The 21921-nt window shown below is 37.8% G+C and overlaps 4 protein-coding genes across 6 annotated transcripts; 2 read left to right on the top strand and 2 right to left on the bottom strand.

Moving 5' to 3' along the window:
* The first annotated feature begins 51 nt into the window (after positions 1–51).
* On the top strand, positions 52–4769 carry LOC136418284 (bcl-2-related ovarian killer protein-like). 3 transcript variants are annotated; one of them, XM_066404310.1, is made up of 7 exons: positions 52–272; positions 3448–3604; positions 3659–3763; positions 3824–3994; positions 4047–4201; positions 4252–4398; positions 4455–4766. In XM_066404310.1, the coding sequence occupies exons 2-7, from the start codon at positions 3496–3498 to the stop codon at positions 4590–4592; spliced, it is 825 nt and encodes a 274-aa protein (XP_066260407.1). In that variant the 5' UTR covers positions 52–272; positions 3448–3495; the 3' UTR covers positions 4593–4766. The 3 variants fall into 3 exon arrangements, with proteins under 3 accessions (XP_066260407.1, XP_066260408.1, XP_066260409.1); XM_066404311.1 differs by having other exon boundaries at positions 170–272; positions 3477–3604; XM_066404312.1 differs by lacking the exon at positions 52–272 and having other exon boundaries at positions 1945–3604; positions 3659–3760; positions 4455–4769.
* LOC136418311 (uncharacterized) lies at positions 363–2931 on the bottom strand. Its single transcript, XM_066404339.1, has 5 exons — positions 2246–2931; positions 1998–2188; positions 1288–1450; positions 1144–1234; positions 363–641 (listed from the first exon to the last, which is right to left on the bottom strand). The coding sequence occupies exons 1-5, from the start codon at positions 2929–2931 to the stop codon at positions 363–365; spliced, it is 1410 nt and encodes a 469-aa protein (XP_066260436.1).
* Positions 4770–5309: 540 nt separating the features above from the next.
* On the top strand, positions 5310–21919 carry LUBEL (Linear Ubiquitin E3 ligase). Its single transcript, XM_066404285.1, has 25 exons — positions 5310–5481; positions 7059–7145; positions 10764–10932; positions 10987–11129; positions 11184–11333; positions 11500–11650; positions 11703–12082; positions 12270–12472; positions 12526–13298; positions 13505–13707; positions 13768–13959; positions 14016–14198; positions 14355–14471; positions 14539–14598; positions 14648–14851; positions 14905–15112; positions 15165–15211; positions 18362–18559; positions 18626–18753; positions 18803–18965; positions 19024–19113; positions 19223–19359; positions 19409–19619; positions 19670–19830; positions 21163–21919. Exons 1-25 carry the CDS (start codon positions 5476–5478, stop codon positions 21425–21427), a joined length of 4629 nt encoding a protein of 1542 aa, XP_066260382.1. The 5' UTR covers positions 5310–5475; the 3' UTR covers positions 21428–21919.
* Positions 6913–10041, bottom strand: LOC136418275 (uncharacterized). The gene is made up of 2 exons (XM_066404299.1): positions 9823–10041; positions 6913–9764 (listed from the first exon to the last, which is right to left on the bottom strand). Exons 1-2 carry the CDS (start codon positions 9949–9951, stop codon positions 8124–8126), a joined length of 1770 nt encoding a protein of 589 aa, XP_066260396.1. The 5' UTR covers positions 9952–10041; the 3' UTR covers positions 6913–8123.
* Positions 21920–21921: the final 2 nt, after the last annotated feature.

Raw genomic sequence — 21921 nt, 5'->3', positions numbered from 1 at the left:
GCAATTGCCAATAATTAAACATCGTAAATTTGGTACTAGTAGCAACCTATCTGCACACAACGAATGTTCAATATTGATGTTTGCTCAACTCACAGCATACCAATGTCTAAACAATAATGAGTGTACAGCAGTTGTAAACGATTCTTCGAAGAGATAACCACAAAGAAAATTCCTCCTAATCTAATTAAAATCCAGCCCTATGTTCTGCTTGTAAAAGAAAAGTGCGAACACGTACATTTTCGTGGATTAATAACAGGAAAATTGGCAGCAAGGTATGTTATGAAGGAATCTAATGATAGTTAAAGTTAAGTCCGCAGTTTTGTCAAGAATTATATGGTATGTATATTGGGAAACAAAAAAATTCAAAAAGGCATGCAACGAAACAAACCCCAAACAATAATAATAATCAAACTGAAAGCGACTCCCACAAGGCAAATACATAAAATAAGGAAATTATGATTCCTAAAATTTTCTCTCATAATGTTGGTCTTAATAACTTCTCCTCTGACTACCCGTAAGACTTTAAAAAACACTTGCAATTCCCAGTTTTGAAAACTTTTCAGACCCTTAGAGGTGTTCCTTACGTCTGTCTCTATAAAGCTCCGTTTGGCTCTTACATTAAAATCCCCAACGCAGGGCGCCTGAAATAGTTAAAAAAAGTAGATTTTAATCAATTAATCCTGCTGTCACCATTCCACCGACACCCGCACATAAATATTTTATTATTGGCGTCGGAATTAACAACCCAAATTGGTTTTGTTGAGACGTGCCTATTAAAGCTTTAAAGCTTCGTTAACACTTTATAATTAGTATGTAAAGCCGACAGCATGCCAGCCCTTGTAAATACGTTTTTTTTTCGAATGTATGTCAACGCTTAAGGATGGAACATGATGTGAATAAGTTAGTGCAATAAACGGAATAAACTTTATATTGGATTTAAATAAAAACTACATCGATGACACTCTGTATGTTAAGTATGTACCTCAGTTGTTTGTACAATTAAGATAAGAACATAGTTAGGTTTATTCACAGAACATGTGTCCCCATATAATAAAGATCATTTGAATCGCCAATTAAGTTGTTACCAAACCGTTTATAGATTCATTACGCAAAATTATTATTTACTTAATACAGTAAACATACCCTCAAACAGTCTTGAGCTTGCACACATCCTTGAGTTCTAACCGAAACCACCATTTCATCCCCTTGGGGCTCTTCTTGAAATAAAAAAGCTCTAAAAAAGTTAATTATTCAAATGAGGTTTTTCCTTACTTACTTTGGGCTTACCGAAAGTTTAACTCGGTAACCAGGGGGTTCACCCTTACTGGTTGTCTAGGACAGATACTTTTCATTTCAGGGTTTACACAGCCCTGCTGATTAACCAATACAGCCGACTTTTTAGAGTTTAATCCCGTTATTTGTACTGGTCCTATTAGACTATTTTTCCATCCTAAATAAAGAGCAAAAATATCATACATGGTGTTTATTACATATACGGCGCAACTTTAAGGGGATATTGCGTCTGGACATACTTTTATTGTTCCATTAAAAGTACGTCCGGCATCGTTCTATATCGTAAATAAAGTGTTGAAATTAAAAAAAAAGTTTTTTCATTATTTTCTAAAAATACTTAGAATAATTTATGAAAAAATCGTCATTTAATAACAATATTGTAATGTGTCTTAGATATATCAGAGTTCGCCCACAAATTTCAGGAGCGTGTCCAAGGGGTAGGTCTTTCGCAATTTGCACAAAAATAGGAACACCTCGTAGATTTTTGCAATTTTCGTAATTATTTTAAATAGAGCAGCTAAAAAGGTAACTTTTCTGCCCTTTTATTTTTTCCGCATTTTGCTTCGTTTTCCAGATTAAAATTAAATTCCGAACGGCACACCTGAATAAGGTTAATACAACTCAAAAAATTAAAACAAATTGAATTAATAAATTGTCCCATCAAAAAATTAAATACTCTGTATAAACATTATGATGGAACTTACCATCTCCTTCATTAATTATGGTTCGAAGCAATAGCTCCTCTCCTAATTCGATTAGGCTGTCAGCCTGAACGTTTTGATCAAAAACAGCACTTCCAGGTCGCTTTTTGAAAATTCCAATTTGGGTTTTTAGGTCTTTTTTAGTGCCACCGGTAGCGATCACTCCATCGTTGGACCTGGCCTTAAACACCGGTCTAAAAATAATCACTCAAGTGGCCCCTTCTTTTTCACCCTCTTCTTTAAATTCTTACTGTATTTTGTTGTTGCCCAACTTCACATGCCTAATCTGACTAACAACTCTTTCTTGAGGCACACACATCAAAGTCACAGTTTTATCTTCTGGCAGCCTTATCCCCCTCACCGTCGGCACCCTCACAACCACGCACATATTTTCCTCACCTGCCTTCATTTTGCCACTTTGACATCGCCTCACTCCGCATTTCAACATGTTATTCAAACTTTCCAAATCGATTCTATAAGAATTCCCCGGTAAATGCTTAATACATCCCTCATGTGCATCATCTACCACTGGAAGATCACTGAAAGCCATCTTAAATGTCGCCCTAAAGTTCATTCCTTGGACACAAGACATATTCTCTATTTTGAAGTGATGGGGCTGCAAGTCTTGATTTAGAGGAGGGAGGTAGCTGTTAGGCGGAGGTTGGGCTGGTATTACTATGGTGTCATCGCTTGGCAATGGGGGTAAATAACCTGCTTGGGGAGGCTGAATTTCTACTGGAGGTAGGTAGATAGGTGGTGGTAAAGAGGAGGGCTCGTCTAGTTGTACGGGCGGTAGAGGGGGTGCGGGGTAAATGTAACTCACTTCTGGGCGTACATGGGTGAAAAACAGGCGGTCCACTCCACTCACGTCACTAAGAACGCTAGAAATGCACGTGTGAACCAAAATGGCCCATGTGGTACTTATAGGAGGGTTCATCTTTGCTACTATTTGTAGAACTAAAATCAATCAGCAGCTACTAAAAGGATTTATACGGGGCATTATCTGAAAGCCTTAAATAATCCACATTCATGACAATAAGAAGTGTTTGGCCCCAATCATGTACTTAGAGACAAGTTCATTTTTTAGGACGTTACAAGGGGCTGTAGCCTCAAATTTTCACTGTGCTAATCTGTTTTAGGTATTTTTTCCATGGCCCTGGTATAAATCGCATATTCAAAATTTCTTTCATAAAACAGGTTCCGCTTTTGTGTAGAGGATTATGTTCGATTTGGATAAAGTAGAATATTAATCATCCTCAAGTAATTGTTTTCGATTGGCGACAGTTAAAAGATACATTTTTCGACTTCCGTCCAACATCGAGCAATATGGGTTAATTGGCTATTAAACCGTTTATTAATAGCTTATAATTCAGAACAAGGGTGTCGACAGCTTTGAAAATATGTAACGACAGAATTATTTATAAAAATAGTATTAGAAATTGTCAAATTGTAGGTTCATGCTACATTTTCCTACCCCGGTAGATAAAGCTATTCCTTCACCATGGAAGCCACAGTCAATTCTGGAGGTGGAGACACGCAAAGGAAACCCATGACTACCTCAAGGCCAAGACGAAAACTTAGCATTCCCGTTTTACAGCAAATTTCCTCTGGTACTTAAACGAACTTATAATGTCTCCATTTGTGCATTCCAATATTCGATACAGGCACAGGAGATGCACAAGCAGCCTTTAGGAGGAGATTTAGTAACGTCGGAGATGTAGTCACCAGAAAACTCTCCACCACCATTGGGTGGAGGACTGGAATAAGTGGTAAAAATAATCATATTAGTGACCCTGTATTTAACATCTATTTAATAATTTCTATATAAGCTAATCCTCCTGCAGAAGTAGTGGCAGTGGGCCGAGGACTTTGCTCATTATATGTTCGAACAAAACTGAAAAAATCCGGACTATTTGATAAGAGATTGGGTCTAATGAGGGTGAGAAGTGCCTTAGGGGGCATGATTGATTGCAGCAACACTGTGAGGGAGGTTTTCCCTTGTAAGTTAAACTTTGACTATAAACGAAGTATTAGTATAATTCGCAATTTCAGGTTTATTGTGTGCGTGTCAAGAATTAGAGAGAATGTATCCTAAACTGTATACTAACATCTCAAGACAGACAGGCCCACCGCCTGCTGAAGGGAGCGTTGGGGTACTTTTAGCCGTAGGACACCATATGCTCAGATCAGAGCCCACTTGGGGGAAGGTATTACCTAAATCTTATGCAAATAAATGATTTAATTATTAGTTCCTCAGGTTGTAGCAATATACTGTGTCGCCGGAGGGTTGGCCGTGGACTACGTTCGACAAGGCCAAAACGAGAACCTTCACGTGATTTTAGAGGACATGTTCGAGCTGTTGGAGGATCGAATGGCGAATTGGGTGTATTCGACTGGGGGATGGGTATAGGGAACTCTAAGGAGTTTTGTAACATTGATTTTTGTGTGTATATATTTTAGGTGGGACTGAGCGCGCATTGTAGGTCACAGATTCAGGAGATACCTCTGACGAAATATATGACAATTTTCGGCCTGGCAACCATAATTTTGTTAGTTGCTTATTTTATTATAAGATTTTATGTGAAATTTGGGATGTGATAAATTGCGAGAAGATACAAATTTCTGGAATCTCATTCCATTAGATCTATATGTGTAATGTATTATAGATTTACAGATCTTTTGGATATTACTATAATTATTTATTTTTCAGTATGCTGCGTAACAAATTGTAAAAAGGCTTTTTATTTAATTAATAAATATCTACTAATGATATTAGCATATGTAGGGGATAGAACAACCTCTATAAGACAAAAAAGACTAGAAGTATTAAAAAAATGTCATCAATACTCGGTTTACTTTAGAATACATAACAATAATATTAAGTAATATTAAGGAGGAAGAACAAGAATGCAATAATATGAGACTATCAACAGGCAGAGCAGATATCAAATTAAAAACAAACGTCGTGGATTTCTTACTGTTCACAAAATATTATGTAATTTAACCAATTTAGCATAATTATGAATTTATTTGGTATCAATTTGAATGATTAGGGTTTTGGTAGATCAACACACTGTATTCTTGCACCTTGACGAAATTGTCATATGGATACGTGAGCTTCTGGGCAAAATGGTGAATGACAGTATCAGACAATATAGAAAATTTTCTGGAAGGTCTGCAACATTTTCACAAAATCTCTACAGTTACCTATGAATTAAAGTATTCAAAAGCGCTTTCCCTAACTGCTTTCCATGCTCGATTAATCTAAAAGATTTGAAAATACCACTGTTACAGTAGACACCTCATGCGTCTTATTAATACCTCGAAAATTTGGCAAAATGTCAAACGGTGCAACTAATATTAGAACACGGTAATCCAGACTGACTAGGCACGTCTTCAGCCCGGCTAGTAGTGTTCGTAGGCCTAATGGCAATGTGCAACAGTGTTCCTTCGGAGTAAAGGGCCGTTTTCTCCTATCAACATGAACGTAAGTTCTTTGTGTGGTTGTCCCCGCCAGTGTAACTAGAAAATTTTCAAAAACTGAGAATTTAAAAATGGTTCTTTTGAGCGGGGAAATGTTACTTAATACTTGCAAAATGCAGGCAAAATCAGCTGTTTTTTGTGTTCTTCTGCAGAAAAACTTTCAATGATTTAGTGCGGGAGTACGTTTTGATCAATCAAGTTAAATGTATTGCTTCCAGAAGTCTTTTTCTGGAATTTAAACATCAAGTTCGCAATTAAGAAAGAACGGTTTATATTCATTTAAAAAATGTAGTAGGTAGTACGACAACGTACTTACTTACTTTCCAAGGATAAGGACTACATAATCTTCTCTTGAACGATTTCCCTTTCGCTTATCAAAACGGCCTTCCAATTCATGACTTCTGGATCAGATCAGGATGATCTGTGGTTGGGAATTCCATATCTCAGGGGAGTACGTGGGACATCCGAGCATCTATATCATAAAAATAAACAAAAATAAGAGTAAAATCGTGCTTTTACAATACGGAAGCAAATTAAACTCTGAAAGTGCCTATAGACGAGTTAAAAATTAACCGTACAATTTGAAAACAAAAATATACATTTCTGAGAGTTTGCCAACTTTCCATCAATCACTTAGAACAGGTAGTTGAAAATGCGAGATAATAATTACAACAAGTGTTATGCAATAGCATAGGAATACTATAACAACTTTCCTTAAAACCATCATTGGGTAACAAAATTCTACTAACGGGGCTTTACTGCATTAGCCTGATCTAACATCATCACACTTTCTAAGTACCTTTAGCGATGAAACAGGAAATATAGCGACCTCCTAAAAATATCCTCCTCTCAAAAATCTGCCAGGAATTCGGCCGGGATGTTTTTTTCTTTTCTAGATTAATCAACTCTAATTAAAAACGCGTAATTACAATATGTTAATAAGGCCAGACTCTAACGACATTCTTTGAAATTATTCTACATAAAAAGACCAGTATAATCAGCTTTTAAGTTTAGCGCACATTAAACTAGCAAAAGTGTGTTTAAACTTGTTTTACTTTGTTGCTGCTGACCTACATTTTGGTTTGATGTCCAGTTTAATGTACTAAACGCTTGTAATCGACGAATCAAGGCTGGCCGGACAGTTCCTGGTTATGTGCATCTAAAAATATTCTTTTGGTGGGACTTAGTGAGAGCTAAATCATCGGTTATATTTTCGTCACACCAGTTTTCAAATTGAGTTTTCCGGTATCAAAACTTTACACATAAATATTCGAATGTTCTCTTTTGGACTAGAATAGACTAATGAATACGCAAATAAATAACTCAGAGTGTCTTCACATAGAAGAAATAGGTTCCAGGAAAATTGGCAACAACGCATGAGGCACCATAAAGGGGACAAATTAAAAAAGATAATAGACTAACGTTGCCGATGTTCCCTTTTAGTTCTGTATTTTGACTATTTTTAAAGACCACTTTTGTCAAAAAATATTTTATTGTGGATACAATATAAAATACATGATATGATATATAAATAAAAAAAGTTGTGTGAAATAACCTTAACTCGTATATAATTTGTTTTAGAATAAACAAGACAACAAATGGAAACCCATGGTGATCTCCAATCCCTCTACGAGGTTAAGAATGGCCCGAAATATGCCTCAATGGGTGGTAAGCAACAGAAACAGGCCCCTCAAAAAGAAGTTTATTTCTATGGAAGATCATAATATATAAAAGAGAACAAATGCTCAAAAGACTAAAGATCTTGAGGGTGGATTTCCAATTTTTAGAACGTGGCTCTCGATTTCTGATAACTCTTTTAAGCAAACCTAGTACAAACATATAGGAATCAATTATTTACAACTGGGACAATATCATGATGTTAAATCCAAACTAAATAATAAGTATACAGGTTTTAAGTGAATACAAAAAAATAGGCGTATAGTATAAAACCAAAGCTGTATGACAAATTGAATTACCTTTAAAGATTCTTAAATTAAAAGTAGCATGATAAACCTAGAAATACTAGTGTCCTTAACACTTCTTACTATAAAACCGAAGTGTAAAAAATAGTTATCCAAAATCAGTTCGAAGAAAATGGGACATAGTAGCATGCTTGAAAAGCATTAAACTAAGGATTTCATCAATGACGAATGTCTTGTAAAATGCATATTTGTTCCAAAGGCTTTAAGAATCATTATTACTGCAATTTTTCCCTTCCTTTATACAGTGCTGGAGCATAAAAAGCTCTCACTTTATATTACATCAAGTAAATAGCAAACGCGCTAAAAGATTATTTGCATTATTGTCACCAAATAAAATCTTCATGTACCTAATACTTTTCGCATAAAAACAAACTAAAATATAAGTTTATCATACAGTGACTCAACACTTTTCTTCGCCATTTTTTACTGGCAAATATGCACCTACTCTAAACCTAGAGAAAAGATCCCTTCTAATTGTTATTATAATAAAACTTTTAGTCTTTAAACTTACGCACTAGAAATAAAAAAATCGTAAACAATATTTTGGTTGCAATACCTCTTGATAGTAAAAATCAAGTACCTAGTATTGCAAGGTTTAAGGCCAAATTTGGCCTCCTCTCCTCAATGCTAATGTGTAAAAAACTTGTGTTCCTACAGCTAAAATCTAATTTTTATCATTGTGTTCATCCGAGTTGGATTCAGAGTCACTGCTTGACTCTGAGCCTTGATCTTCATGCTGCACTTTCTTAACATCCTCCTCATTTGAGCTAACACTTGTTTTAGAAGAAATCTTCCTTCTCTTCCTGGCAGGCTTTGCTTCAGTGTCACTCTCAGTCTCCTCTTCAGTGTCCTCTTTTTCAGGCTCAACCACCTCCGAGGAAATCTCTTTATTTGCCTCAGTATCTGCTTCTTTAGCATTTTCATCTTTGTCACCTTGCTCCCCCTCCTCCCCAGGAATATTCTTATACTTGCTCCTACCCTGCACCTTATATTTATACCCCCCATCTTCCCTCATGTGTAGTTTTCTATGCAATTGCATATAAGATTGCGTGGAAAACTCCCTATTGCAAATATCACATTTGGCATTCTTCATGCCTTTTATGAAATACTTCTTTCGGTTCTTCTGGTTGTGTTTCCGCACTCTGTGCCTCAGCAAACCAGCAGAACTATTGAACATTCTCTTGCAAACTGTGCACACGTAATCCCCATTTGCATTGGGTTCCAAATTTACATCTGCCGGCGTTTCTGTTATTAATGAAACACTCAGTGCATCACCTTCAAATGAAGAATTTCCATCAGCAAAGTCCTTCAATGTCAATGAGGAATTCTGTGAGTCCTGATCTTTTCTATGTCTATTGATGCAGTCTTCATATTCTGAACGAATTAGATACTCAGTATAGCAATAGCCACATTTAAATGGTAGTTTTCCTAGGTGGAATTGCTTAAGATGTTGTTTCAGCATCCTGAGTGTTGGAAATGATCTTTGGCATGACTCACAGTTAATATCAGCCCTGTCTTGAGCAGTAGACAAAAAGTGCCCACCCGAGTACAAGTCATCTTTCGGAAGAATAGGAACGAAATTAGCAGAGTTTGTTTGGGTCTCTTTGCCATTTGATATTGCTGAACCAACCCCATTCACTTTTGCTTTAACCATGTCAACTTTTTGCTTTGTAATCACTTCATCCCAGTCATGTTTCAATTCATCTTCACTTTCAGAAGGATCATCATGTTCAAGGGACAAAAATGACGTTGGGTCAATTTCAACACTCATTTCTTCTGCATTGGATTCTGTCAATAACTCACTAACATTCACATTGTTTTTGAGTACAGATTCCCTGGGTTTCTTATGAAGTTTTAATGGTGGGGGATCAACAGGAGAAATAGGAATAAATTTTTGAAATGTGTTGTTAATGTTTAAAAACACATTTTGGTTTGTATCTTTGACTTTTTTGCTCCCACCATCCGACACTTGTGGCACGGGGCTGATAGTAGTCGTCGGTATAAGGTTCAAAAAGACGTTTTGATAGGAGTTTACGTTGTTACCTGTAGTCCCTTGATTTTGTGATCCCACTAAAATCTTGACATATTTCTGATTGGGCAGCAACATATAGGCACCCCCTTGTCCCACGACGCTTTCGGGTTTCGCAGGGGTTTGAGATTCATTTTTCTTTTGAGATTCCTTAACCAATTCAACATAATTTTTTAAAACTCCTGCAGACTGCACACACTGCTTCTTAAAGCTGTAGGCTATGTTCAATCGCTTGATACAGGGATGACACAATAAGGGTTTGAAGGCAGTCCATTCCTACAAACAAATACATAACAATCCCGGTTCCGAACAGGCTAAACAACAATAAACTCACCACTTCGGATACGCAGAGCTGTAGTTTACTCATTAACGTTTCGTTCGGCTCATTCTCGATGTGGGCCAAATCAATGAGGTTTTTATCGTATTTCAGGCAAACGCGGCAGAAGTTTGGAAGAGCGAACATTTTAAAAAAACAAAACTAATCCATTAATTTAATTTATTTTTCTGATTAAAAACCAAAAACTGTCAAGGCTTTGTCAACCGATGCGCCATATTTGCCAAACGTAAATAAAAGAAAACAATTGCCGAAAAATGTGACTGTTCACTTTAGACATCTTTTAATAGGCTATATGGCTTTCTCTTTTTGTTGCATACAGTTAAACGGAATAAGCAACAAATCGGGTCAGTAGATATTAGACAGGACAAGACTCTGTTACGCGCAACCAACATGACGAGACGAAAAACTCTAGAGATGACTAAATTTAAATTTGACCGCGAAATGACGCGGTTATTTTTAATTCGGTGTTGCGACGTTATTTGAAATAAAATCAAAAGAAGTGTGGCTGGAAATACACTAATAATGCTACTAGAAGGTCGCGAAATGCATGGTTTTATTGGGATGCATGTAGAATGAATCTCCTTTCACTTTTCATGGAGTCACAAAATGGGTAAATATATATATTCACTTTACTAATTTTCATTGTATGTTTTCTACAGATTGCAACTCATTGAAACGTACGTTAAAGTGTAATTTTACTGTCATATTTTAATAAGTTGTAGTGAAAAAGCTCATGATAATCTATATCTTGTTACCAAATACTGAAATACACGTATTATGCAACCAGGAATACACACCGCATTTTCCATTTAAAATAAAACCTCCTAAAATCTCTAATTTCTCTTACTTTTCTTAAAAACCATTATTACAAGTCTTCTATTGTTTTGCTATTATTTTTATTCCATAACATCTAAAAATTTAATCGTTAAATTTTCTAGAATAAAAGTGGCTCGAGCGGAATTCCTCCTCCACCCGTTCCACCAGACTCTAAAGACCATCTGAAGGCAAAACATCAGCAGAATCAAGAACCCGATTATGAAGTTATCGAATTCGGGCAGTATTCCAATGCACTTCCATTGGATGAAAATATACAGTCATCTAATTTGGGTATTTGACCCTTTAAATCTGAAAAATTCCAAAAGACAAAAATTCTTATTCCAGCAACCCCTCAAAAACGTTGTCAACTATGTGGCTCCTCAGCTACATCGGTATGTGTGCGCTGCGAAGACTGTCAACAAAATTTTTGTCTCTCCTGCGATGACATGTACCATCGACACCCAAAGAGACAATCGCATTTGAGACGAGTAAGACATGCTCTATTCCTTCTCTTCAAACTTTTCAAAAATAATTTCATATAGAGAGTTGAAGAACGAGGAGTTCAACAAATTCGACCCCCGCTACCCCCAAAGGGAGAAGCCCCACCATTGCCTGTGCCACCTCCCAGAAGACGACGATCCGGCTCTGTAGGACCCTCCCCATGCCCTTCCCCTATCCCCATGAGAAACCAGGTAATTATCGACAATTTTACAACTGCTTGATGCGTTCTATGTATTGAATGATCTTTTGCTTTGATGATGGACTGCTATTGAATTAATACGGCATCTCTAAGCTCCAACTAATTCATTGAAATTGTTCATTGTTGAAACGGGAGGCGATAACCAAATTCATTTGCAGCAGGGAATGTCGTCTTTTACCATGCCCCGAAAGGATGGTGCCTTTAGCTTGAAGGAAAAAATGAATAGTTTGCGAAGAGGTTTTACTTTGGGGAACAGGCCTCTGCCCCCAACTCCTACAAGCCCTAGCAGTGGAGTTCCAAGTTACCCTAGTAAGTTTCATACTCGAAATCTAAAACCTGAAGATAATTCTTTTTCATAAAGCGTCAAGATCAAATTCTCAACTCTCCCAAGATGACTTCCGGCAGTTTCAAGCTCCGAGCCCTAGTCCATCTCTCCAAGAGCGCTACAGAAAGCACCAAATGGCCATGAGGGGCACTACTCCAAATTTACCAAGCGCCGTTTCAGAATTCGACCAGTCCTCAAACAGGGACTCTGGATATCCGGCTTGGGAGCAAAATCGAGGTTTACGGCACCGAACTGGAAGCATTTCTGGATCGGACATTGGAGGCGGAGTCTCCAGGAAGTTAAGTAACTCATCTTGTCCTCCATCAAGCAATCGAGGATTGCCCCATAGTTCCTCAGTATTCGATTTGAATAACACCATACCGTATCATCATCATGGATTTGTGCCAATGCAGCAGGTATCTATTGAATATTTGTATCTTCAATAGGACATTTTTATATTTTCTTTTTTTCTTTAAATATTAATTTATTTAATCCCGACAATATAATAATTAGGAAGACAGAATAACATTAAAATTAAACATGCACGTTTTACCACTAAACTAAAAAATACAGATGATCAACTTTTAAAGATATGTTTTATAGGCTCATTCTATGGCTCAATTAAACTACCCAATGCCGTGTTGTCAAAATGCCTGGATGGACCAGCACCAGTGCTGTTGGGACCCTTCACACGGGAGCAACATGAGTCTCAACATAATGCCCGGGGCATATCCTGGAAATCCCATGTGGATGGGTGCTTGGCATGGGCCGCCATATCCATATGGACTACCACCTCCGCATAACAGGTAAAATTAATCCCGAAGTAATCTTCAGTGGAATTTATTTGATGGGATTGCAGAGCCTGCTCCCATTCACGCCCAGCTTCTCCCACCCAAAGCATCAAATCCCGCAAATCCACTGCGAGCAGGAAATCGCGCAGGAAGTATAGAGATGAAACCTCCGATGAAGACTCCAACGATATTGAAGACAGAAGGTCGGTCTTTAGTCATGGGGACGGGAGAAGCGAAAGGAGGTCCTTAGGAAGATATGTAGTACGCGAACGCCCTCTTAGAGATAGCTCTTCTTTGCCCCGGGAGGCCCTTAGAAGGAATATGAGCAGCAAAAACAGTGATCGAGGATCAATAGGTCATAGGAGTAGGGCCAGTGTTGTTGCCTCATCTAGTGGTGAAACTGACGATGAGGAAAGCGATGAGGACAGTCCGAAACGCCCGGAAATCAGCTACAGTAAGGACCCAATAGAAGGCGATGAAAACTTAAATAAGAAGCAACTTCCGGAAGAATCGTGGAGCTGCGAGCATTGTACTTTTGTGAATGAACCGGGCACTAGGGTGTGCTCGGTTTGTTGCAAGACTTCAACAACAAAAGTGAACATTGCCCGATCCGCATCTTCGGCAAGTCAAATGAAGAAACTCATAACAGCTTCAAAAAAACCCCCAGTAGGTCCTAGTAAGGGAAAAGACAAGGGCAAAGCCCTATTACAAAGCCCGAGCTCCGATGATTACAGTGCAAATAGTGCTAATAACTACAGCGAAACTGAATCAATGCAAGCTAAATTGGAGAAAATCAATCTGGAGGTGGAGGAGAAGAAAAAGGCCGAAAGCAAGCCTAAAGGTAGGACCATCAGAAAAATCAGCTTTTGGCCTGGAACAAAGTTTACGGCCTCATTTTATAGGAGCAAATAGTACCCACCTCGTTGGTGTTTCTGTTCGACTAACACAAAAACCTTCTTAGTGTCGTGAGTGTTCTGTGCTTAGTGTTTTTACTAATAAATTAGTGTGTAGTGTCCTCAATGTGTTTTATTATAGTGTTTCTTGCAGCAAAGAGTGCAATAAACGCCGCGTTTCAAGAGGACGATTTAATTGAGGCCGAAGTGGCAGCTATAAATGAAGCTGCCGAGGCGGCGAAAGTTTCGACAGGATGTGGTACGTCTCCACCTCCAGATTTAGTGCATTTGACCGGGAAAAAGTTGGTTACTACCAATACTGGCACTTCACCGCCGCCTCAAAATATATCCACTCAGGTATAGGAACTTTAATAAGGCAAATCTTCGTTAACTAATATTGTATATGAACATTTGTAGACCTGTGAAGAATTTAAGCTGCAGGATGAAGGGAAAAGCCCTAGATCGGCGAGGGCAATATCAGTGGGCCGAGGCAGTAAACAGAGGGAGTTACACAGGTCCCAATCCATGCATGCAAGCTCATCGAAAAGGGGGTCAGAATGGTCATTGCACAGGTCTTCCAGCAGACATAGTTTTACTACGGATTCACAAGTTAGTTCCAGTAAAAAATTACATTCAAAATTAAAAACAAATTAGTCGGATTTCAGAGTTTGCCTGGAAGTAGGGAACCAAGTCCAATGCCGTTTGACTACGAGGAATCCTATTATTTCGAAAGGCCAAGGCAGAGAAAACACCACCAAAATCATCGATTATCAAACAGCATTATGGACCTTAGGAAGGCAGAATTGTATCATCGACGGCCTAATCATCAAGATTTCGGATATTACAGGGTGAACACAAAATGCGTGGAGTTGCTTTAATAATTCGCATTTGAGCAGCATGAGTTTAGAGATGCCTCTTGTAGTTTCTATTCGAGTAGATAGTGCATATAGTAGAGATGCATGCAAAAATGCTACTGAATTTTAAGCCTCAAATAAATATTCCAGATGGACCCAGTAGAGCTTCAAAGTCACCGACAGTGCAACGATTCTTTGCAACCTTCAGAGTATTTAGATCAACAAAATCAAAAAACCCAAGGAATGGAACTGGTGAAATTACTAAGAGTAAGTCATTACAGTCTTCAACACTAATAATTATAAATATTTAATTAATTGTGTCATTCGTTATAAGGAAGCAGAGCAGAACAAATATTCCGCAGATGAAGTTCAAGCAGCTCTACTACACTGTAAAGTAAGTATAGTTTTCTTACAAATCAATATGTATTTAACTGTAAATTTAGGACATGAACCCAATTTCCTGGCTTAACGAACATTGGTCAACAATGATCGCCAGTGTCCAAACTCTTGCCACACAAATGGGTCGTGAAGGACCCATGAACATAGTAGGAACAGTCTCAGAAAAAGAGGCTAGAGATGGCCTACGCTGTCACAAAGGAGAACTATGGCCTGCTGTGCAAGAGTGCGTGGAACAGCGTCAAAGAAAGGTAAGCAATATAGCGAGCATTGCAAAACAAGTAGCTAAGTAGCTCTTTTTTAGTACGCTGAATTGGCGAACAGAGGGGACTTTTCACGAGAAGACATAGTAACAGTACTAACTGCTCATCACGGTGACTTAGAAGCTGCCTATACAGAACTGAATAAAACCCAGATCAAGCCTTTTTTAATGCGCATCTGGGGTCCACCGACGGGGATTGAAAATGAGGCAGGTAATGATGGGGCTACGCTACAAAAATTCAGAGGGGAAGGTATGTGACTAACTACATACGGTGCAATGTATTTATAAAAATTACTTCTTAGATGCACTTAGTGAGGAGGAGAAAATATTAAAAAAGCAAGCAGAAGCGGTAAGTTCAATAAGTAACAACCCCAGCGAGAAATCTTCCCCTCAGAACGTAAGTAGCCTTCCGAGAGATTTGAACAAAGTTCCGGAAAATGTCAGTCAAGATAAAAATGAAATGTTAAAGTCGTTGAACGATTTGGAAAATGAAATTTTAAGAAACATTCAAGACATCAATAGTTTAGATGAAGTGCTTGCAGTTTCTAGCAATAATCATAAAAACACCAAAGTACCTCTACCATCAATAACAACTCTTACGAAAGTAGTAGAAATGGCCCCAAAAGCCCCTGTAGTAACCACACTGGAAATCGCTCAAAGCCCCAAAGCTTACGTGGAAAAAAGCAGTACTGTGATTCAAGTGGTGGACACTGCAGGACTAGATCCTGCTGATTTAGTTAAAAAAAATCATACAGAGTCTGAATCTTCTAGCTCTAGCGAGGAAAACGGGCTTGGGGATGAGCAGTTTGTAGACGCAATTGAAGATCCCATTGAGGGGAAAATTCCCGATCAAAAAAACTCGAAGAAATTCGGCATTTCGACCTTAAGGGTGCACTTGGGAGGGAGAACTGTGCAGTTGCCAGATAATTCGGAAAATGTGGAAGAAACGACGCAGAAAAGCACTGCACAATTGGTGCTAAAGCAACAAGGAGTGAAAGAACATTTTCGAAGCAATGGGGAGAATAAGAATTTTAAAGCAATGGATCAAAACGAAGTTTTAAAGTTCAAAGCAAATTCTGATCCACAATTAATACTAAAAATTAAGGTAGCAACAGAAGAAGAAAATAATGGTCAGGCAATTAACACAGAAAAAATATTTGCAGCTTCCCAACAAGATGTGAATGAGAAAGTACAAGAGAATTCTCAGCTAATTGTTGAGGAAAATCAAATCCCAAAAGCTTTTAAAGGCAACGAAGAAAGTAATATAGATCAAAATACTGAAAAGAGTGAGGCACAACTGTTACTGAAACCCATTTCCGGTGACAAACCCCATATTCAAGCAAACACCCACCAGATTTCTGAAGGGCAAAGCTCTGAAACAGGACTAGAAGACCATCAAAAAAGCTCTAACAAACATATCTCAGAAAATTCACAAAGACACGAAGATAACCGATTGGCAAATACTCAACAATTCATAATGAATCCGGTTTTAGAAGAAAAAACTCAAGTCCTAGAAGACAATCAATCCATTACTGAAAGACATCGAAGCTTAGAAGATTCAACAGGACTGCAAGACCATCAAAAAAACTTTGAAAAGCAGACATTGGTAGCTCCACAAAAACACAACGATGTTCAGATTTTAGACGCTGAAGAAACTTCTACGAAATTAGAATTGAAACCAATTTCAATTGTAGATGTTGATGTCTCGACTTCTCAAGCACATAAAAATGAATCAAAAAACTGTAGTCAGCAAATTTCAATTGAAACTCAAAATAACCAAAAAGGAATATTTGAGAATTCGTTGCAGATTGATCGAGAAAAAACCGTTATTGTGGACAAAAAAAACTTGATACTTGCTGGTATTATGGAGGATGATGGGGATGACAGCAATTCTAAGATTAATTGTGAACTTTCTGCTGGTAATCAGTCTGAGATTGTAGAAAATATGGCTATTAACTCTTTGCCAAATATTTCAGAAGCTCCTGAGGCAAAAACTAGTTCTTTAGCTCAAGACTCAACGGTCACCTCAATAGATCTTGTTGAAACTAAAGCGAGGAAATCGAGTAAAAAAAAGAAGTCAAGGAAAAACATGGAAGAACCGACAACTAAAAACGCAATACAAGAACCTCAGAAAATTATTGATCAAGACGATGAACCTCTGATTCCATTGGTTAAAGAATACTTACCGCCAAGTGGACAGAAGCCCAGCAGAAAATCCAGCAAAAGCCGAAGAAAATCGATCAGAAAGGCTCGTCAAAGAGCTGAAAAAGCTATGGAGCTACAAAGGAAAGAAAGTTCCAGCAGCACCACTGAAACTAGCGTTAGTGACGCTCAAGAATCAGATAGCAGACTGAGCGTAGCTAGTGATAATGTTGTAAACATGGTTTGCAAATTTGAAAAGGCTAGTGGTAATGAAGATATCGATATCGCTAAAATTGGGCATAAACTAGAGAGAAAAAAGCCCTTAAAGAAGAGCGATAGTCAGAAGTATGCCAAGTTCAAAAACATGCCACTAAAGCAAATGCCAGATTCCCCAATTGAAGAGAAACTGGAGCCTGATTTGTGCGTGGAAAAACCTGTGACCAACACAAAGATACAGATACCACAAAATAAGCAGAGCATTCTAAGTAAATCTAAAATTCCCGTTCTATCCCGGCAAAATTCCATATGCAAAGATGAACCAAAGGCTAAACCAATTAATACAAACGGAAGCAAAATTCCTGTAAAAATGCCCAGTCCACCTAAAGATAAACTTAAGGAAATTAAATCTGAAAAAACCTGCGATAAAACAGCAAGCAATGATAATAAAAACCAACGCTCTGCAAAGAGCTTATCACCAAAACTACTGGATTCAAACAAACCTAGCACCTCGAAACCCTCTGGGATACTACGAAAATCTTCAATACATTCTAGCAAGGATGAAGACTTTATCTCGGATTCAAAACATTTAACCAAAAAAATTTCCCTTTCCTCATTCAGAACCTCTGTAGATTCAAATACCAGCTCCAAGAAGCAATCTTACACAAAAAGCTTAGAAAATGACGATAGCAGCAGCTCAGTATCAGACAACAGCATTGAAGAATTGTTGAGCGATGATGAGTTTAATGATAATTTTGATGAGATAAAGGGAGAGATTATTCAAAATGACTCAAAGGACTATAAAAAATTTGAAGAAATAGCTCTGGAGTTGAATCACGAAATTGGTAAGAATAAAATCGCCCAATGCTCAATAGAAGAGACCTGCGAGAGTGAGGATTACGGCTCTGAAGATGATGAGATTGAGGTAGATGACACTGTGAGCAGTGAGGGGGGGCGAGGGGAATTTATCGAGGATGTGATTTTGGCTGATAGTGGAGAAGAGCTATTTAAACTAGAACAGAAAGAGCCTAGTGAAATTGAAGTTTTAGAGGTGAGCTTGAGCTTTGTTGTGTAATTTTTCAGTATTTAGCATATCTAAAAATTAATTTCATTCCTCATACATTTTTTTTTTGTTATTTAGAGGCAGGCACGAAGATTTTTAGCTGAAGGCCAAGTTGAAGACTACCAGCAGGCGGAGTTAGCAGCCAGTTTAATGGCCCTAAAATTCTCAGCTGATGAGGCTTTAGAAGCTGTAAAAGACTGCAGCAGCTTAGAGGCTGCCATTGCCTATTTGAGGCAAGACTGTGAGTTGTGCGCAGGGAGATATCCCATGAATCATGTACGTGTTCTAAGATAGATAAAAGGTGTATTTATTTATTTGTATTTGTACTGTATTCTTCTGTAGATAATATCGATGCTCAAATGCACCCATCGATGCTGCCAGGAATGCGCCAAGAACTACTTCACCGTGCAAATCACTGATAGGAGCATTATGGACTGCAACTGTCCATTTTGCAAAACGCCTGACCTCAGGTGAAATACCAACACAAACAATTAAAAAAAATAACTCCTCAATTTACAGCCACAATAATAATACTGTGAACGAGGACGAAATTTCCGACTATTTCTCGAACTTGGACATATTACTCAAGGGCATATTGGACGCGCAAGTGCATGAGCTATTCCAGCAAAAATTGAGAGACAGGACGCTGATGCAAGACCCGAATTTCAAGTGGTGTGTCCAGGTAATCAAACCGTTAAACCTCCTCCCCTTCGTTAATTGCCGCTACGTGTGATTTATAGTGCTCGTCTGGATTTATTGCTCATCCTAAACAGAAACGACTTATTTGTCCTGATTGTAAGTCTGTGACTTGTGCAAGCTGCAGAAGACCAGTAAGTAAACATTTCTTCAATTTAAATGTCTATAACAATCCCATTATTTGTTGTGTATGCATGAAGAATTTATTACAACTACCTGCAAGTTTTAAATTTTTGTTTTCAGTGGGAGAAGCAGCATGAAGGCATCTCTTGCGAGAAATTCGCAGAGTGGAAAGACGCAAATGACCCAGAAAACCAGGCCTCTGCTGTAGCCAAGCATTTGGCAGAGAATGGAATTGACTGTCCAAATTGCAAATTCCGGTAACTGTTGTGTAAGCCCGAGAAAATGACTCTTGAAAGTTCTTTTTAGATACTCTCTAGCAAAAGGGGGCTGCATGCATTTCACTTGCTTCCAGTGCAAGCACGAATTTTGCTACGGCTGCGGCAAGCCTTTCATGATGGGGGTAAAATGCGGTATCAGTCAGTATTGCGCCAAATTGGGCCTCCATGCCCACCATCCCAGGAACTGCTTATTCTATCTTCGAGATAAGGAACCTCAAGAATTGCAAAAGCTCTTAAAGGTAATTTTTCTTTAAAAATTGTGAATGCATTTAACTTAATTTTTATACAGGACAACAAAATCAAATTTGACACAGAACTTCCAAGTGAAAGAGAGGAGAATGCGAGTGCGGTTGTTAAGTGCCTCGTTCCACTCCAAAAGGAAACTCCTAGTGGGCTTATAGACACAGTTTGCAACAGTGAAGTTGGCCTGGGACAGGCCGGATTATGCAGGTTTGTGCATTCAATACATAATTCAACTCAATCGGAAGTATCCGGGTTTTACAGAACGCATTATATTGAATATTTAAGCCTTTTGATTCGCAAAAACCATATAGAAACCATAGAGATTCTCCAAGAAGACGATTTAGAAACGATTGTTCGGAGGGCGGCGAAAAAGTTGCCGCCCAATGCTTATGCCACCCCCAAGGGCATGTATCATTTTAGGCTCAAGCAGGTATTTTGCTTTGTTATGTGAGCAGAAAATTTTAGAATTCTATAACTCATCGATAGCAAAGATAATCAAATATTATGACATCGTCGCATAGCGTTTAAATACGTTTTCAGTTTATTTTCGTATTTAACATTTCATAAAATAGTTGATTAATATTTCATTGATCGTATCAGGAATTAAACTCGATCTGAGTTATTCAAAAATGTTATGAAAACGAAATCAGCGTTAGATTCATAAAACGATTTCAATTCTCCATGGAAACGCAGTAAATTAAGTTAATAAACTTAAAATATTGCTGCTGGAAGGCGCTAGTGGGCAAAGCAGTGTGATCTCAATTTTGATTGGTTGATTTGAAATCCGCCATATTACGTTCAAATTTAAGCTCATGGCGGAATTTTTACTTGAACTGTTTAATTTAAATTATTCTTTAGTTTATGTTTCAAAAAGGAGTCTTAAAAACGGCAGTAAATGACGGCTTTTAACATAAAGCTTAAAATATTAGAACTTAAGTGCAACATTGTGGTAGTACGAACTTACCTCTAAGAATATTTTGCATCCTTACATGTTATAAACGTACTTAAGTTCGCGAAAAAAGAACACTAAAAGAAAATAGAAAATCCACAAACAAAAACAATCAACAAAGGGAAATTATAAGTGTTGCTCCAACCAATCATCAATCAAATATTTGCCACATGACAATACGCCGACATCCGGTAAAATGAGACGCAACCCACAATACATAAGAGTATTATATGTTGCCTACGTTTAGGTAAAACTCATCATGAATATTTTCTTGAAATGTTTGGAAATGAAAAAAAAAATTAAATTTACATAAATAAAGTCCGTAAAATCCTCGTAAGTTCGAAGGAAACATCACTGATAATTTCTGCCCCAAAAATAAGAGCTATGAAGCTCCCCATTCCAAATTGAAGCTATTTTCAAACAACCTTCCTGTATTACCTTTCAACATTTCTCAAACTGAATTCTCTATTTATTTTCAGTTTAAAAACTTAAACAATTACGACCAAAGCTTACAATACATACTCTTTGCTCTCACTAGACCCTCGATACATAAAGTAACTAACCCTCTTCGTTTGTTTGGCTCGCGGCAGGCAGCACTACATCGAGTACTTAGTGGGGCTGATATTCAGGCACAAGTTGGACCCAATTTCGATCCTGGACCTCGTGGAAGTGAGCCAGGAGTTGCGTAGGAGAGGGCAGCCACTGCCGGAACGCGGCCCTTGGTGCGACGATAATCAATACAGAGAAATGTGTGCTAAGGTACTCTATGAATGCGTTTTAAGTAGTGTGAGTCGCCTCAAGAGCCATAGGAGGGATTTGAGTTCTATAGGAACTGCCTGCCCACTAAGTGCTTGATGTAGTGTAGTGATGGCTAATTCAGTGCTAACCAGCCTTACTAACGACTTTACAGTGTTTTTTGGTGTTACATAATAGGTTCGTCTAATATTAACATTTTTCCAGGCAATTATTTTTCTTCACTCAATATAAATAAATAATGTTTCAGATTATAATGGAACAGGTACCATTGGAGTGAAACCCTTTAAAACCCTATTTCATACTTCATTGAAGACTGTCAATAGAGATTGACCATTAAATGTGATTAGGATTGGGGGACGAGAATGAGACTGGGAAACACTATATAAATAGTTTTAACTGATGGCAAATTTTATATTATATCGTTTGTATTAAGCCTGGATAAGAAAAGACGCAGCATTGTGTGGAATAAAACCGTATAGATATTTAGTTAATTTATCTCAAGTTAGTGCAATTATATATACATATACATATTATCTGATCCTTTTATATACTATAAGAATATGTTCTGCAGGAGATACCTGGATATTAAATTC

The sequence above is a fragment of the Euwallacea similis genome, chromosome 34 (genome assembly GCF_039881205.1).
Source record: "Euwallacea similis isolate ESF13 chromosome 34, ESF131.1, whole genome shotgun sequence".
NCBI classification, from domain to species: Eukaryota; Metazoa; Arthropoda; class Insecta; order Coleoptera; family Curculionidae; genus Euwallacea; species Euwallacea similis.
This window is presented reverse-complemented; position numbering and strand designations above follow the sequence as displayed.

What these genes read in the sequence shown, in the direction of transcription:
- LUBEL (XM_066404285.1), top strand. An exon ending in AAGATTTCGGATATTACAGG is followed by an intron (nt 14,199 to 14,354) that starts GTGAACACAAAA and finishes TAAATATTCCAG; the next exon opens with ATGGACCCAGTAGAGCTTCA. An exon ending in TGGAACAGCGTCAAAGAAAG is followed by an intron (nt 14,852 to 14,904) that starts GTAAGCAATATA and finishes GCTCTTTTTTAG; the next exon opens with TACGCTGAATTGGCGAACAG.
- LOC136418311 (XM_066404339.1), bottom strand. Translation starts at nt 2,931, where the DNA reads ATGAACCCTCCTATAAGTACCACATGGGCCATTTTGGTTCACACGTGC. An exon ending in TTGGGCAACAACAAAATACA is followed by an intron (nt 2,189 to 2,245) that starts GTAAGAATTTAA and finishes GATTATTTTTAG; the next exon opens with ACCGGTGTTTAAGGCCAGGT. An exon ending in CATAATTAATGAAGGAGATG is followed by an intron (nt 1,451 to 1,997) that starts GTAAGTTCCATC and finishes CTCTTTATTTAG; the next exon opens with GATGGAAAAATAGTCTAATA.
- LOC136418284 (XM_066404310.1), top strand. Translation starts at nt 3,496, where the DNA reads ATGGAAGCCACAGTCAATTCTGGAGGTGGAGACACGCAAAGGAAACCC. An exon ending in TTTACAGCAAATTTCCTCTG is followed by an intron (nt 3,605 to 3,658) that starts GTACTTAAACGA and finishes TATTCGATACAG; the next exon opens with GCACAGGAGATGCACAAGCA. An exon ending in CAGAGCCCACTTGGGGGAAG is followed by an intron (nt 4,202 to 4,251) that starts GTATTACCTAAA and finishes TTAGTTCCTCAG; the next exon opens with GTTGTAGCAATATACTGTGT.
- LOC136418275 (XM_066404299.1), bottom strand. Translation starts at nt 9,951, where the DNA reads ATGTTCGCTCTTCCAAACTTCTGCCGCGTTTGCCTGAAATACGATAAA. An exon ending in AGCTCTGCGTATCCGAAGTG is followed by an intron (nt 9,765 to 9,822) that starts GTGAGTTTATTG and finishes ATTTGTTTGTAG; the next exon opens with GAATGGACTGCCTTCAAACC.